Source organism: Poeciliopsis prolifica, unplaced genomic scaffold, assembly GCF_027474105.1.
Source record: "Poeciliopsis prolifica strain line A6 unplaced genomic scaffold, Auburn_PproV2 SCAFFOLD220, whole genome shotgun sequence".
Lineage (NCBI taxonomy): Eukaryota > Metazoa > Chordata > Actinopteri > Cyprinodontiformes > Poeciliidae > Poeciliopsis > Poeciliopsis prolifica.
Window position 1 is genome coordinate 21,523 of NW_026562595.1, and position 17,261 is coordinate 38,783.

Below are 17,261 nucleotides of genomic sequence, written 5' to 3' on the forward strand. Positions count from 1 at the left end.
TCGATATTAAATAGTTCTGATCGGAAACCCGCTTCAGAACTGTATATGGGCCAGTAAATTTCGCCTGAAAAGGAGAAGTTGTGACCGGACACAAAGCCAAGACTTGATTACCAGACAAAAATGAGCGCGCCTCAGCACAACGATCAAACAAACTTTTCATTTTTTCCTGCACCACAGTCAGTTTCTCTTTAACAAGTTCCCGTGCCAGATATGAACGTCTTCTAAAACCATTTACGTAATTCACCAAGTTTTTCGGTGGAGCAGACTCTTTCAGCCCGTCCGCCACCACAGCCACGGCTTCACGTTGTGTGCAAAAACCAATTCATTTGGGCTAAACCCAGTGCTTTCTTGTGTTACGTCCCTGGCGGCCAAGGCAGCCAAGGCAAACCTTCAGCCAAGGCAAACCTTCCTCCCAGTCGCCTGCCAGTTCTGTACAGTAAGCGCGTAAGAAAGACTTCAGAGACTAGTGGAAGCGCTCTAATGCCCCCTGACTCTCTGGATGATATGCTGTCGCTTTACTGTGTTGCACCCACAGCTGTTTCAAAACCTGACTGAACAAATGTGATGAAAGATTTGTTCCTTGGTCAGACTGTATTACTTTAGGGATGCCAAACACCGAAAAGAACTGAGTAAGAACTGCTGGATAACGTGTAGTTTGACACATCACAGTGAGTAGATATGAAGACCCAGCCTTTGAGCGAGGCAACGGACCCACGCAATCTATGATCAAATGTTCAAATGGTTCAGATGCAGCGATAATTGGGCTTAAAGGGAACGGTTTCAAAACCTGATTGGGCTTAGCAATGAGCTGACAGACATGACACATCTTAATATAAGACGAAACGTCCTTTTTAAGACGGGGCCAGAAAAAATGTCGCAAACTCGATCATACGTCTTACGTACACCAGAATGGCCAGATTCATCATGAGCAACTTTCAACACTGCGGAGCGTAGCTTGATGGGAACCACTATTTGTAATACTGGCTCACCCACAACGTCAGCATGTGGTAACCATTTCCTCACCAACAATGAATCCTGCAGGAAATATCCACAAGCACAATCAGTTATTTCACTTAATGGGCGAACCTGATCGAAAAGAGTCTTCAGTGAAACATCAGCTTGTTGTTCCGTCACGAACTCACTGCGAGACAGAGACATGGGAAAACTAGACAAAGGCAAATTAATTTTCACACATTTCTCGTCTCACACTCTGACCGCGCGCCATGGCCCGAGTAACTGCGCATGCGGTAAGCACATCTGCAAATTCCCCGTTCCCCTCAGTCTGAGGAATGACTTGCTCAACTGGCTCTGACGTAACCAGGCCGTCTAATGGCGCAGCGTCCGCCCACAAACGAGTTCCTGCTAAACCGTTACCCAAAATCACAGAGACGCCATCAATTGGCAAAGCAGGGCGCACGGGCAATTGCATGTCACCAACAAACAGTTCGCAATCAAGAAACACAGAAACATCATGTTTAATCCCATTCCCAGAATTGGAACACAGGCATCTGTCTCAGACTCAGCCGAGAACGGCAACACGTCAGCTCTAATAAAAGAGTCAAACGCCCCAGTGTCTCTCAGAATCTTAACTCGAACCTTTCCCTCGCCATTTGACAGTGACACATACCCCTCACGAATGAAAGGTAGGTATGAAACACCTACTTCAGAAGACGGAGTGTTCTTCGTGTCCTCTAAAGGACTCCGCACTGGCGCAGCCAAACCAACTCCTTTAGGAGCAGTTTGAATTTTTTTTGTTTCACCCTTAGGCTGATGACAATCTTCTTTAATATGTCCGCGTCTGTGACAGTAGTGACAAACCCGATTATCATCCCGAACAACCGGATTTTTAAACTGCCTCGTCTCCATTTGCTTAGTGACACCACCAACCCGATCACTGCGGCTCACATCTCGGCCAAAATAGCGTTTAAAACCCACAGAACCCGAATAATCCTTATGAGTCAGCACGTACTCGTCCGCCAACCCCGCGGTCACAGAAATGTTTTTAGCTTTCTGTTCATTAATGTAAGTTGCAATGTCTTCCGGTAAGCAGTTTTTAAATTCCTCCAACAACATCAGATCGCGGAGCTGATCACAATTCTTAACATCTTGTGCAGCACACCACCGATCAAATAAAGCAGTTTTAACGCGACCTAACTCAGTATAACTCTGATGATCGGCTTTTTTATAGCGGCGAAATTTCTGCCTATATGCCACCGGCATGAGCTCATAAGCTTTTTCCACTGCACTCTTCACTTTATCATAATTTAAACTGTCACTAGGTGACAGCGAGGCATAGGCTTCCTGTGCTTTACCAGTGAACACACACTGCAGAAGCAGCGGCCAAACATCCTGAGGACACCTCAGTGTTTTTGCCACACGTTCAAACAGGATGAAATATTTATCCACATCCAATTCGGTAAAAGGTGGAACCAAGCAAATACATTTGTTGATATCAAACTCTGCCCCTGCAGAACTGCCATCTTGATCAACTGAAACGCGCGCCGAGTCGCGCCTCGCAGCTGCCTCCAATTCTAATTTGCGCATCTCCACCTGATGCTGCAGCTCTTTCTCTCGGAGCTCCAAACGACGCATCTCTAACTCCAATTCCATTTTGCGCACCTCACTCGGAGACGCCCCAACGTCACCCTGGGTGGTTGATTCGGGAGGTGGCAAAACGTTTTGCTCAATCAATGAGCAAAAAATAACCTTCTTTTTCTCTTGTTTAATCACAGGTATTTCAAACTGAGCAGCAATGGCTACGAGATCACTTTTACGAGCAGCATGAAACTTCTCCAAAGAAGGTTTAGCTACAAAGTCGTCCAGATCAAACTCCATATTTTTAAGAAAAACCGCAATCATACACTACAGGAGAAAAACACAAACTAAACGACAAATACAGCTTAAAGTGAAAGAATGCGTAATGGTTCCAAAGCAATCATGTCCCCACTATACTTTACCTGCCTGTCAGAACTCACCTGTTTAACTGATTCCTGGCTCTTCACGTGGATCGGTGGCGGGTTTATTAAGCACCAAACCAGTGAGAAATTAATCTCACGGATTGCCCCCGAGATCACTGCTTGCACAGTGAACGCCAACCGCAAACCCCCACAACACTACTAAAACAACAAACAGGTGAAGTCTAAAGCAACAGCACCTCTTAGCCTGTCAGGAGACACAATCACAAAAAGAGAACCACTCTGACGCACAAACCCCACAATATTTCACTCACCTGTCTTTTAGACCAACCAACAAAACGCACCACAGCTGCCTACAACAAACAAACTGGTTAACAAAGCCTTGTCCCACCCCCAACGGTGTTGTCACTGCTCACTCCTACAAACAGGAAAAAGGTGAATGAAAACGTCACACACTCAAACCAACAATTTTCCAAATTGCAAAAGTCTTGTGTTTGACGAGCCCCCATTTGTTAAGCCCCAACAAAATTAGGGGGACACGGCAACCAGTGATATTAAGCCCATGAAAGGCGTTTATTATTAAAAGAATTGAATTGTCTAGGAGACATCACTCCTGGCCCCTTCAGCCTGGTTTCAGCCTGGATCTTCGGGTCGTCTGCGCGTGGTGGCTTCTGCAGTCACCCCCATGAATGGAACGGTGCTCCTTATATACCATCCAGGTGATGGAAGCGCCTCCCACATTGAGGACCTTAATTGATAGTTAGTAAATCACATGACACGCACAGGACTGTGACAACAGGGCCGTCACACAGCTGCTTCAACGAATGCTTCTTTTACCATCTCTCCGACTTGGAAGGACTTATTGTTTTTAACAATGGGGTGACTCACCCGGAACAATGCTTCGGTGGCGGCTTTCGCTTTTGAAGTTTGTTGAGTGAACAACTGTGAATTTAGTTCCTCCACCTTTTTCTTTCTCAGCTGGCTTTTTGGCGGAAAGTCATTGCCGTATTTTCCATAAACCGTCCGAAAATGCCGCTCCACATTTCCCTTCTTTGGTATTGCGATGACAGCCGGGCAGATGAGGCAAACACACTTCGAAAAAGACATTGTGAAAAAAAGGTCCACCTCCCATTCCGTATGAAAGTGATATGTTTTTGCCTTCTTACTTGGTCCAACTTTCTCACTCATTTTGATCAGCATATGTTTTAGCAAGGGCTTAAAATCGTAATTTATTTTGCTGCGCTAGCAACGTCTTCATTTTTTTATGGCGGTTGGCAAACAACTTATTGATGTGCATTAATCCCCATCTACTGGAAAGGAGTGTGGATCGGGATGCTACATATATATTCTCCCTCCCAAAATTCAGCTGTCATCTGAATGGTTGCCCTGTATGTCAATCAAGTAATGTGATGTTTGATAGGCTGACATTTTTTTTTTTTTTTTTACATCAGGCTGCGATTGATCAGTTCTGCCTCGACCTTATGAGCACCCCTGTTCTAGACACTAACAGGTACCATAAAATTGTACAAAAATCTGTGAGGGACGACGAAGTCCCTGCTGGAAATGCCATGAAAGAGGTGTATGGAGCCTCGTGCTGGAAGCCCGTTGAAAGGCTGTTAACATCGTTTTAACTGGGTGACTGGGAATAAAAATACCAGTAGCTATTTTGTTCCATATAACACAGTAGGAGTGTAACTAGTAAACCTTTTGTGGATACAAAGGCAAGAACCCCCGCTTGATGTCTTTGTGTTTTTTGTCTTTGTTATGATGTAAAGCACTTTTAAATTGAATTGAAGGGGGAATAAACATTTCCATAGATATCATAGCATACAACCCAGGTGATAGAATAAAAAAATATCTCCTCACAGTCAGTTCCATTCACCTAACATAACCACTCAACTGTATTCACCTCTGGAAAAACAGAAGCTTTTGAAAAATGTGGATTACTGAAACATTCTTCCCTATTACACATCACTTAGCCTGGCTGCTGGATTCAAGGCTAGCCCGACCCATCTTGCAGAAGGGACACATTAATGAGGCAAACACCAGGGAGTTCTGCAACAAAACAAGTCCAACATCCCCACTGAGCCTCTGGTCATCTGGCTGCCTTTAAACTTTAAGAGGCAATTATGCTAAGTGGAGTCACAGAGGCGATAACCTGAGGCTGCTGACTGACTGTGAACGTGAAAGATACGGTCAACAGCCATTATTTTTTATTAGAGCTCCCCACATACAGGTGGCAATGGGCCAGACACTGATGCTCCACAGCTCAGAACACTTTGAACAGCGTCCACAGAGAAAAAAAAAAAGAGTAAGAAAATACATAATTTCTGTTTCAATCTGCTTTCAGGGTGGGCTCTGTTCTGCTTTCACAGAAGGAAAGGCTAATTGTTGAGGTCAGGGAACATTTTGAGCCAAGCAGCATAAAAGAAGTATTATATCTCTATATGCTCTGCACAGTAGAGGATGCTCTACTACAGATTCAACGTGAAGAAACATTTGAACCTGCCTCAGTATTTCTGATATATATAACCACAAGTTTACACAATGAAGTAACCAATTTCATTGTGTTAACCTGAAACTAATTTAATGTCAGTCCTGCAGTAATACCATCATGGAGAACCACTGTATGTGACATGAGATGACAAATGTATGAATGAGTCAGCAGAGCAGAAACTGAGAAAAAGACAAAAACCACCAATTTCTTAGAAAAGTTTTTTTTTTTTTTTTGCCAAATATACTTGCTGAAGTCATGACGGAATCACTGCATGCTTTAAATGTCAATTTTGGATATTTAAAACAATAAACTTTGTGTTTAAATCAGCTTGCTTACAGAATAAATTGAGCCGTTTCATAAATGTGAAACTTTTGATTTGGTTTTGGCAAATCAACTTCAAAGCCAGAAGCATTGCTGTATCCAAACAAAACAAATACAGAAAAAATGACCCATTTTCAACTACTTCATTATACAACCCTAGAAAAAATTATAAGTCAATTAAGTTCAAGCTCCTGCTGTCTGAATGTCCTACCCACACATTTCTTTCAGAAAGTCCTGCCTGTTATTGCTACTGAGCTGATCCAAATAGTAAACTCATCGCTTACATCAGGTGTTTTCCCCCAGGCTTTGAAAACAGCAGTCATCAAACCACTGTTAAAAAAGAACAACCTGGACAAATCACTATTGCAGAATTACAGGCCGACCTCTGACCTCCCATTCATCAGCAAAGTTATAGAAAAAACTGTGTGTAAACAATTAAATAGTTTCCTCATGATGACCAACTGCTTTGACTCTTTTCAATCTGGTTTTCGTGCTCACCACAGCACGGAGACTGCCCTCGTAAAAGTATTCAATGATATCCATATAAATACGGACTGTGGGAGAACCACAGTGCTGGTTCTGTTGGACCTCAGTGCAGCTTTTGACACTGTCGACCATGATATATTACTGAATCGACTTGAAAGTTGGGTCGGACTCTCCAGTTCGGTGCTCGACTGGTTTGAATCTTACTTAAAGAACAGGGATTCTTTGTTTCAATTGGAAACTTCTCATCAAAGAGGGCAAAGGTCACATGTGGGGTACCCCAAGGTTCAATCTTAGGACCCCTCTTATTTAATATTTATATTCTCCCACTAGCTCAGGTTATAACAGGAAATAATATTAGCTACCATAACAGCTCTACACTATGATGTCACCAGTTGACTCTGAACCCATCCAATCACTGAATAAATGTTTAGAACAGATAAATGTGTGGATGTGTCAAAACTTTCTCCAGCTGAACAAAATCAAAACTGAAGTCATTATTTTTGGACCTAAAGAGGAACGATCTAGAGTCAATGCACAGCTTCAGTTATTACAACTAAAAACTAGCGATCAGGCCTGAAACCTGGGAGTAGTGATGGACTCAGACTTGAACCTTGTGAGGCACATAAAGACAATTACAAAGTCGGCCTTCTATCACCTGAAGAACATCTCCAGGATTAGAGGACTAATGTCTCAGCCAGATCTAGAGAAACTCATCCATGCATTTATTTTTAGTCGCATTGATTATTACAACAGCGTTAGGCCTGTCGTGATAAACGATAAGTCAATTAATCGCACTATAAGTTAAAACTATCGACCTCATTTTAATTAAAGGCTATATCGTGTCATCTCTTACTGTTGATGACACTGAATGAAAAAAGGCTCAACTCCGGTGTTCTCCACTGACCCTCCCTTCCTTATTTCCTTAGTGTAATGCCCAGCGCGCGCTGCACCACCTGATGTCGCGGATTGTCGGCTCATTATCAAAACCTGAGAGACACATTAGCCGACAGAAATCCTAGCTATAACGGTTCGATCGAACCGCGTTGTGTCCAACAATGGACTCAAAATAATAAGCCTAGTTCACTAATATTGAAACGAGGCATTAATCAATTCCTTACTACAATCTACCTGCAATGCGTGTGGCTAGTGTCAGTACTGACAGAATGACAATCATTATAACCTATTTATGTCACGTTAACGAAGAACTGCTGAAAAGTTACCGGGTTTTCTGGTAGAAATTTCGCTCCAACTCCTCCCCTAGTTATTTATATTTTCTTTGCACGAACTGTTGAATAAACATTCATGTTGTGTCCGATGTCTGCTGGACTTCGGGTTGCGCCGTGTCAGCTGTTCGGGATTCCCCCCGTGTTTCCCCTCAGAAAGCACGAGGAGAATCCTGCTTGATCCAAAACACATCAACTGCTTTAGAGTTACACCGTCGAGGAGTTTTGCAGGTATTAACATTTTACCGCTCAGCGGTAACCGCTGTTACCTTCCTAATGAGAGGCGGCACTTGTCATACATTTCTAAAAAGAAAAATGGTTGTGTACCGCTGCATAGTGCCTCGTTTATTATATTAGCCATGTTAGTGCTGGTAGATCGTGTTTTAGACAGATTCTTTTAACATATGTTTTAGTGACATGCTGCCCTGTAATGTTTTATATCTCCCAGCTCTTGCTTGAAATGTGTGGTAAGAATATGTGAAAAACCATTAAGTTTTATAATGACTGAAATGTAAGTAGGCTATGTCATATGAAAGCTTTGAATTATAACCTCACTAGTTATTTTAATTAATTTTAATTAATGTTTTTTTTGAATTTAGTATTTTAGCTAGCTACAGAAAACTAAAAACTATAGTTTAAATAATAGTTAAAATAGTGTCTCTGCCAAACAGTCATGGAGTCTAAATACCAGGCTGTCTTATTTTGTGTAGAGCCAAAATGAAGAGAAAAGGGAAAATCTCCCAGTTCTTCTTAAAGAGGCAAAAACCAGGACCAGACAGAACCCTGCAGCAGTGACCAGGACCAGACAGAACCCTGCAGCAGTGACCAGGACCAGACAGAACCCTGCAGCAGTGACCAGGACCAGACAGAACTCTGCAGCAGTGACCAACCTGAAGAATCCAGCCAGGAGACTCCAGGCCCAAGTGGATCACCAGCGGGTTAGAGCTGTACAGAGAGTTATTAAGTATTAAAATCCAATAAGCCTAATTCTAAAGGTTAGCATGATGCTTTTTGCATTTTTTTATTGTGTCTGTTTATGCATTTCCAATTAAGTTCCAGAGAGAGATGAGGGTGATAGAGATTCAGAGTCAGACTCTGGGGAGGACAGTGAAGCAGGAGGAAATGGCACTGAACTGCCCCCACCCAGCACAACCTATTGCACACCAGAAGCACCAGTTTATTTATTTATTTTTGAGAATTTGTTTTTGGTGATATTCTGGGCTCTGAATTTACATTTACATGTTCACTGTTCCATAGTGCCATTTAACGTCTTGTTTGGTCATGGCAAATCTTAGTTAAATAAACCATTTTAATTTGAGTGTGTGTGAGAAAATATTTGTTTCCTTTTGTTCATCATTTGTATATGGACCCCTCTGATAAAGCCTTGCTCACCCTTTGGCCACCCCTTGAAAAAAAGTCTAGCTCCGCCACTGACCGTAACACACAAGTGACAATCTCAGAACGAAGAACGTTCTAAGATTGTCGTTCGGGTAAAAAAAATCCTGTAGTTTGAACTATTGCATCAGGCAGTCGGATTCTTCTCTATTTAAATCTAATTATCACTGAAGGGCAATAAACTGACTTCATAATCTGCACTCTTTTGGTTGAATGAAGTGTTTATTTCCACTTTGGCTTTATGTTGTTTAATTTTTATTCAAGTACATTTATTGTTAATGGAGACTAAGAATCTATTTTATTTTTGGTTGTTTTATTTATTTTGTGTATCAGTGCCAGTGTTAAGTGTCTTTTGAAAGTAAAGTGTTTCCTGCCTCTTGGCAGGAAATCGCATGTATTATTATGTAATTTCCATTAAATCAATGTAAAAAAGGTCTTCAAACAATATTATCGTTTATCGCAATAATTTTGAGACAATTTATCGGCCAGCAAAATCTGTTATCGTGACAGGCCTAAAAAGCGTCTTCACAGGCCTGTCCAACAAATCAATCCTCCAGCTGCAGCTGATCCAGAACGCTGCTGCTCGCATTCTCACTAAAACCAGGAAGATAGAGCACATAACACCTCTTTTAAAGTCCCTCCACTGGCTCCCTGTAGCTCAAAGAATAGATTTTAAAATACTGTTGTTAATTTATAATCACTGAACGGTTTAGCACCACAATACATAAAAGATCTGCGGTTGTTGTATCAACCTTCCAGACCTCTCAGGTCTTCTGGTTCTGGACTGCTTTGCATCTCCAGAACCAGAACCAAGAGAGGAGAAGCAGCTTTCAGCATCTATGCACCAAAAATTTGGAACAAACTTCCAGAAAACTGTAAAACAGCAGAAACCCTGACTTCCTTCAAATCTCAACTAAAAACACACCTGTTTAGAATTGTTGAAATGTAATATGTAACAAATTTATTATGTGTTGCATGACTTTGTGTTCTTGTTTTTATGATGTAAAGCACTCTGAAATGCCTTGCTGCTGAAATGTGCTATACAAATAAAATTTGATTTGATTTGATTTGAAATAAGTTGCACATTGAAAGTAAACAGAAGGCTTATTAATATGATTCAATACACACCGATAACAGATGCTACAAAGAAAGATACTTTGGAGATGACAATATCCAGCATAAAGATATTGGTGAAAAGAAAACAACAGCAGGACTACTTATATGATCAGTTTCGCTAAGTGAGTTGCAGAGCTTTTAGCATGCCTCTGGCACAACGAGCGAGGTCTGCCTGGCCTTGGACTGCACTAGTGTGGCTCTGCTTAAAGTGTGATATGATGGTGATGAGATGGTGAGCACCATGCCTTCACCTACTAACTGCATCAATAACACCTAAAATAAAATTATTATTTACGTTGGGTTTCCTTAGGGCTGAAAGAAAGCATTGTTGAACATATTACATTTATTGTTTTTCTCTTATTTGAGGGAATATCATGCCGTTTTCAGGACTGCTGAGAAACCCTCCAGTGTGTTCCATGGAGTATTCCCACAAGAGTTCAGGGTTCTTAGATGACTCCATTACAAAACAGAAGCTCCCAGCCTATTTGGAAAATGGATCAAAATCTGAATATCTATAAAAAATATATTTTTAGATAAGTCAAGTACCTGCTGACAGTATTGATGTGACATTCATGAACAATCGATTTGAATGACTCGATTTTTTTTGTGTGTGTGTGACTTAGCTTGGTTATGATGCTCTGCACACAATTTTAATAATTCATTTGGAAAATAAATACAGTACAAAATACAACTAATAGAAATTAGTAGATAATTTTTATGTTAAATGGTACAGTATAGGATTTTTGTTTCTACCCAAGCAACTTAAGTCTATCTTTTTTTAAAATTATGCTTCTAAATTACAAATAGTCCCAACATGTTATTAATGGACACAACACTTGCAGTTAAGAACAATATAGGTATTTGACATTTATATTTTAAAATGTTGCATTTTATGAAAATACATAACTATTCTTTCTGCAAGAAAATACATTGTAGTTACATTTTTAATTTTAATTTACTAAGTAATGTAAATGAATATTCCCAAGAACAAGTTAGAGGAGAAAAGATGAGTAAGAATTTTCAGAACTGGTTTCTTTTACAATCTCGTTTTCTGAGCGCCAACATTCAAATGTCCATATCTTTACTTATTAATTATTTATTTTTTGATGTCCAGATTTCGCTTAGAATCCAAATCGGCAAGTAACTCAAAACATCTCCGAGTAGACTTGGAGGTGTGCCATACACGCAAATACACCACTGAACGAAGAAAAATTATGGTATTCGTCGTTCAAACTGCAGTGAGTGTTTTTTTTTTTTTTCATAGGGAAGCTAAAGGAGCAGTCAGTAAAATGTCTCCAAGGACAACCTACCGTGTTTCAGTCCCACCTCGGTGAACAGGAAGCGGTTAGAGGACTGCTAGATGTCTATTATGTAAACTGGAACTACATTTTGACAGACAGGGCTCCGTGTTATTCAGCCACCCTCTAAATACCGGAAGTAACTAAGGCAGCTCTGGGCCCTGCTAAAGAATTTCAAAATAAAACTGTGAAAGTTCCTTAGAGAGACCCAGACATAAAAAAGACATCCAGACTGTTGGTCTTAGTAGGTGTCAAGAAATAACATCTATTCTAACTGCACATGATTAAAGATTTTCACCACTAAATTAGATTTAAAAGCTATTTTAGTTGCTGCAGATATACATAGGCCTTTTGGTACTTCTAAAATACTTTATTACAGAAATTAACAGTCACATCCTCTTGTCTTGACAATACTTTACCAAGAATAGGATGAGCTGCTGATCAATAAAAACCTGGAAAAAATAGACTAAATTTTAAATTTTGTCTATTTGATCGATCTGAGACAAAATGAAGGTTCAAGTTTTATGAATGACACAGTGTAGAACTGACCATTACCCCATCTACTACTTTAAGCCCAAAATTTACAATGGAACTGTTGAAATAATATTTTAAATTAGCACAATACTGCACAGGATAGTTTTGATACATATGAAATATACCATAGAAAGTTAAAGTACACTCTACATTCACATAAATTTAGATAAAGATCCAAACTAAAACAACTGCTGAATCTCTGAACTTATATAAATTCTTAGGGAGGATTCTACAGAAAAGACAGGCCTAGAATCTCTTACACAGAGAGTCTGTCTGCCAGGCAATTAACAAATTCCTTAGCATGGTTCAAAAGTTCACTAGGATCTTAAAACTTTTTATAAATAATTTTATCTATATTAGAATTAACTATATTTCTTTAAGCATGTTTTTAATTAGTTACTTATTAGATCCAAACTTATAGTCATTATTTAGCATTACATTGTGTGCAGCTTGGTTAAAAATACAAACTACTTTCTTGTGGAAACATTTTGAGGCACAGATAGCGCTGCAGCTGCAATCATATATCAAACTGGACAGCGCTGATACGAGAAGGGTTTTGCCGTATATCTGCTTTTGGGGCTCTTTAGCAGGAGGTAATAAAATTAACATTAAGACAGCACACAAAGGAAAAGAACACACCTCCTAATGCATATATTTAAATGAGGAGAATATGCAGTCTATAAAAAATGGTTTGTTTCACAGCAGAAGTTGGAATCTCTTGTGCTGAGTGAGAGTTTTTCCCGGAGGATGCATCTTCTGTCTTTTTTTTTTACTCATTCTTTGTCTCTGTTTTGTCATGTCTTGGACTTTTGCTCTAGGTGAGATGCTTATTGTAAAGTTCTTCTTGGATTGAATTTCTCTGGATAAAACTCTGAATATCTGAAGTCTGACGTCGTATGATTGCTCTTTTCTCTCTGCACACTTACACAGACACAGGAATTCGGACAAAGAATTAATTAAAGAGCTAAATCAAGTTATTCCTCTTTTAATTCTTAACAGAACCAAAGTCCCTGAACATTGCAAAGTCTCAAGATTTAATAACACAAATATAAAGCTGTGTGCACTTTTATTACTAGCCCTACTTTATCATTTTCTCTCCTAAAGCAGGATCCCTGGGGTACAGTTCTTCCTCTTCTGTCAGCATTTATTTCCCGTGGACCTTCCACCATCGGAATTCTCTGCATTTTGCTTTTGCCTGGGTTTCCTAGTATTTCAGCACAAATTTACAGCTTCTTTACCATAGCCTGTATTCTTCTACAGCCTAAAGTAGATTAGGTGTTTTGCACACTGTGAGAAATGAGAAGAGATAAAGTTAAACACAGAGGAAAAACGACCGGTCTTAGTTAGCTTCTGAAATAATGGAGAGAGGATAATGTATTTTGATCTGTGACAGTACCTGCTGTGGATTACAAGTTTAAACGAAAAAAAAAAAAAAAAAAAAAACTTCCTTAATCTGCAGTAAGGAAGTTTAATGGCTTTTGTTTTTAATGCAGATAATTTGTTTCTATGGAATAATCTGGTCATTCATGGATGCATTTCTTTCTATTATAGTAGGAGCAAAATGTTAATATGTAACTGTGGGAAATTCTTCTGATGTTTGGGATATTCTGCAAAATATGTTTGGTTATATTATGATCATTAAGCAGAGAAATGAATTACCAGTAATGACCACTTCATCATGGCTCCTTTTAGTGTCTTGTCTTGAGAAAGGAGTATATATAACAACTAGATCTGTCACACAACTGGATCTGAACCAAGTTGTAAGCTGAGTTATTGGATGTATAATAAAAGAAACAGGCATAAGACCATAGACCTTTAAAGAGCCCCAAAACAAAACAAAAATTTATATTTTCTTTCATAATCTTCTTTGCCTTTGTGACAAAGTGGTTCAGTTTGTGTTCACCACTTGTCCCTTATTCTCATTTCTGATTAATTTAGTTTCTGTAGCTGGTCATAATGCTTAAATGTAAACATTACTTTGCAACTTTGCTTCACTTACTATCCCGGGTTTGCTTGTGTTAGCATTATGTTGGAGTTTCCATCTATTTATATGTTTAGGTTAAAATTACTACTTCTGGATTTTTGGTTAAATTTGATTATTTAGTTTCAAAGTATATTCATGGTATTTGGTTTCCTTTTTACATGATGTGACCACTGCCGAGGCTTCAAAGCGTCTGTCGAGTAATGGAGGGGGCGTTTCCGTAAAGCGCGTATCGAAGCTTGCTTCATTTAGGGGAGGAGCTGAAAACGACGACATCCGAAGCCTCGCTGCCCGGCTGTACAGGTGACTGCTTCGGGAAGTGATTCAGATTTTGGCACGGGGTTTGACAGCTCTATGAACCCCACAGGCTCCATTCAAAATGTGGGTTGTTGTAGGCGAGTTGCGGTCAGTTGAGAGAGTGGATAGAGGTTGATAGTTTGGATAGCAGAGTTTGGAGAGTGGTTATTTAGTTTGAGACAGTTAGTTTGGTGTTTGGAGAGCTAAGGACAGAGAGAGAGAGATAGGAGATTTAGGAGCGTGTGCGTGTCTTTTCAAAGGCTGGAGAAGTAGTGTCAAAAAAAATAATAATAATTTGAAACCAAAAACTGTGGAGAAGTTGTTGTTTCTTAATAAAAATGCATGTAATCATCCAAGTTACACAAGCATTAGCCTATTCACTACCCCCTCCCGAGTTCCACCAGCACTTAACTGTCCTCTGCTTGATTAAGCCCAGGCAATTTTTCTAGAGTCACAGAAAAGCATTTTTACACAACATGCCATATCACATGACACTACTATTTTGGGAAAAAATACACACAGAGAATACATTCAAACAATATTTTGTTATACACATATGTATATGACATAATTTATGTAGACAAAAGATTTCGTCCTACACCTTTTGTGACGTCATTCCCCAGAGCCATAATAGACAAAAATTCAATGCGTCACACATGTTAAGATACAACTGGCTGTGATTATACACCTGGCCAGTAGGCGGTTTCGTGTGCACATGAAGCTTCAAGAAATGAACCTTTCTCAAACCATTTGGCTCAAGGGTTAGGGTTGGAGAGTGGTTATTTAGTTTGAGACAGTTGAGATGAATGAGATGAAGCCTCGTGAGGCTTCATCTCACCATCACTACTTTTTACTCACCATTGTTTATCCCTTGTAGATCGGCAGCAGTGCAGGAATATGGGAGGGGGCGGCCCAGTATTTTCTGCTTAAATGGCTGGATGATGTCATTAATTACCTTTCTGGGTTCGACCAATTAGAGGGTTTTCTTTGAAAGAGTGCTTTTTTTTTCTTTGAAGTAACTTTTTGAGTTATCTTCTATAACATGGTTTATTTTTCAGACCATTTCATTATGTGGATGAGTTTGTAAATTAGATTAATAATGTTCTTGTTTTTCTGTTTAGATTTGTTTGTTGATTCTTTCCTGTTTAATTGTGGATTGGTCTGGTCAACTGCAGGTGTGTTGCCAATTGGCTAAAAAAACACTGAGCTCTTGGAAGCAGGGAAGGGATGTCTGAGGCAAATGTATTGAATAAAAGGCATCAGAAGAATCTGAAACTGGTGGCTAAGGACACAAGGAAAGTTATCCCCAAAAGAGTATATTTCAACCTTGTCAAGAAAAAGTAAAGAATAAGAAAATAAATAGTTGTGGTTGGATTATTAATAAAGAAATAAATGAAGCAGATATAAATTATTGTTTAATTAGTCCTATGGTAAATGTTTCTTGTACTCCACCTTGGTTAAATGGGAAAATTGAAGTTGATTTAAGTTTATTGGAAAGAGGCAGACAAATAGGAAAGGAAGAGGTCGAAGGATATATAAGGAAAGAATATAGAGATTATATACAAATGTATACAGATGCTTCTAAAATATTAAATGACAAAATTGGAATAGCATTCATAATTCCTGATTTAAATATTAAGACAAATAAAAGGATGACAGATAGACTGACAGTATATACAGGTGAATTAATGGCTATAGAATGGAGTGAGGAATCAGGAAAGAAGAAGATATTGATTTGCTCAGATTCAAATAGTGCATTGATAAGCATTGTAGAGCAAACTTCAGAAACAAGACAAGATATTGTATTGGATATAAATCAAAAAAATGTTTAAATGGAAAAATATGGATCCAATGTTAAATTAATTTGGATTCCTGTTCACATTGGAATAATAGGAAATGAGTTGGAAGAGAAATTTGCTAAAAATGCAGTAAAAAGAGATAATGTTGAACTAAATACTAAAATTAGCAGAAACGAGGTCAAAAATATAAGTAAAACAACAATGGGATAGAGAAGAAAATGGAACATTTTATTATAATATTCAAAAAAAGTTGGGGAATGTAGGAAAGGTAATAGGAATAAAAAAGAGGAGGATATTATATCCAGATTCAGATTTGGGCATATGGGTTTAAAAAAGTACTTTGAAAATAATTAACAAACATAGTACAGGTATGTGTACATATTGTGAAAAGTCAGAAACAATACAGCATATTTTTTTAGAATGTAATAAATATACTCAAGAAAGAGAGATGTTAGTCAGAGAGTTAAATAGGAATGAAACTAAATTGGATATTAGAAATTTGTTACAAAAATCGTCTGAAGATGTGGTATTTAACAGCATATTTAGCTTTCTTGGGAGGACAGGTATTATGGAAAGATTATAGAGGTTATACATCTGGTCCATACTCCAGTCTGGAAGGTGGCGGTAATGCACCTAAAAGTTGTTTGCCAACCGCCATGAAAAAAAGAAGAAGAAGAAGAAGAAGAAGAAGAAGATTTTTTTTTTTGATTTTTACCAAAACATTTATTTACAATAATAATAAAACAATTTCCTTTTTTTGTTGTTTTACAATAATCCTATGTCAAACAAATACATTATAATAAAACATCAGTATAAATTAGTTCATTATTTTCTGAAATGATGCACAACACTTTGTCACATCCCCATAACTCTAAAAACCCCTGCACATTCCAGTGGCTCTGTGGAAAGCAAACTCCAACTTCAGCCTCGCCTTGATGTTTACCTTCCACAGAGCCACAACATCAACTTGAGGTCCATCCTGCATCTTGTCTCTTCGAGTTATATATATAGCTAATTTTGCCTCGGCTAATAAATAATTTAAAAGCCTTGACTTAAGACTAGTCGCTTTACTATGACGTACTCCGTTAATAAATAGTGCATCGGTAAAAATCATTTTAAAAAGACTAAAAACAGTCGATAAAAAACTAAAAAAGACTATCAAACGTGTGCAATCTATAAAAACATGAAAAACACTCTCTGACAACCTACAAAATGGACACTCATTTATAAAACCAGGACTAATCACCGATAAAAACGCGTTGGTGGCTATAGCGCCATGGAGTATCCTCCACTGGAGGTCGCCAATCTTTTTTCTAATCGGCGGTTTGTACATTGTCCTCCAGTGGATTGGTTGTCCTTTCAGTCTTTCAACCCACACGCTGACGTCCCTCTTTCGAAG

The 17,261-nt window shown here is 38.9% G+C and overlaps 1 protein-coding gene across 1 annotated transcript in view; it reads right to left on the reverse strand.

Moving 5' to 3' along the window:
- Window positions 1-317: 317 nt before the first annotated feature.
- The window catches only part of LOC129357032 (uncharacterized), a 33,494-nt gene continuing 16,550 nt past the window's right edge, over window positions 318-17,261 (reverse strand). The window contains exon 2 of the mRNA XM_055026554.1: window positions 318-4,007. Coding sequence (XP_054882529.1) covers window positions 1,381-2,859 — 1,479 coding nt within the window. The 5' untranslated portion in view covers window positions 2,860-4,007 and the 3' untranslated portion in view covers window positions 318-1,380. The remainder of the gene's footprint in view (window positions 4,008-17,261) is intronic.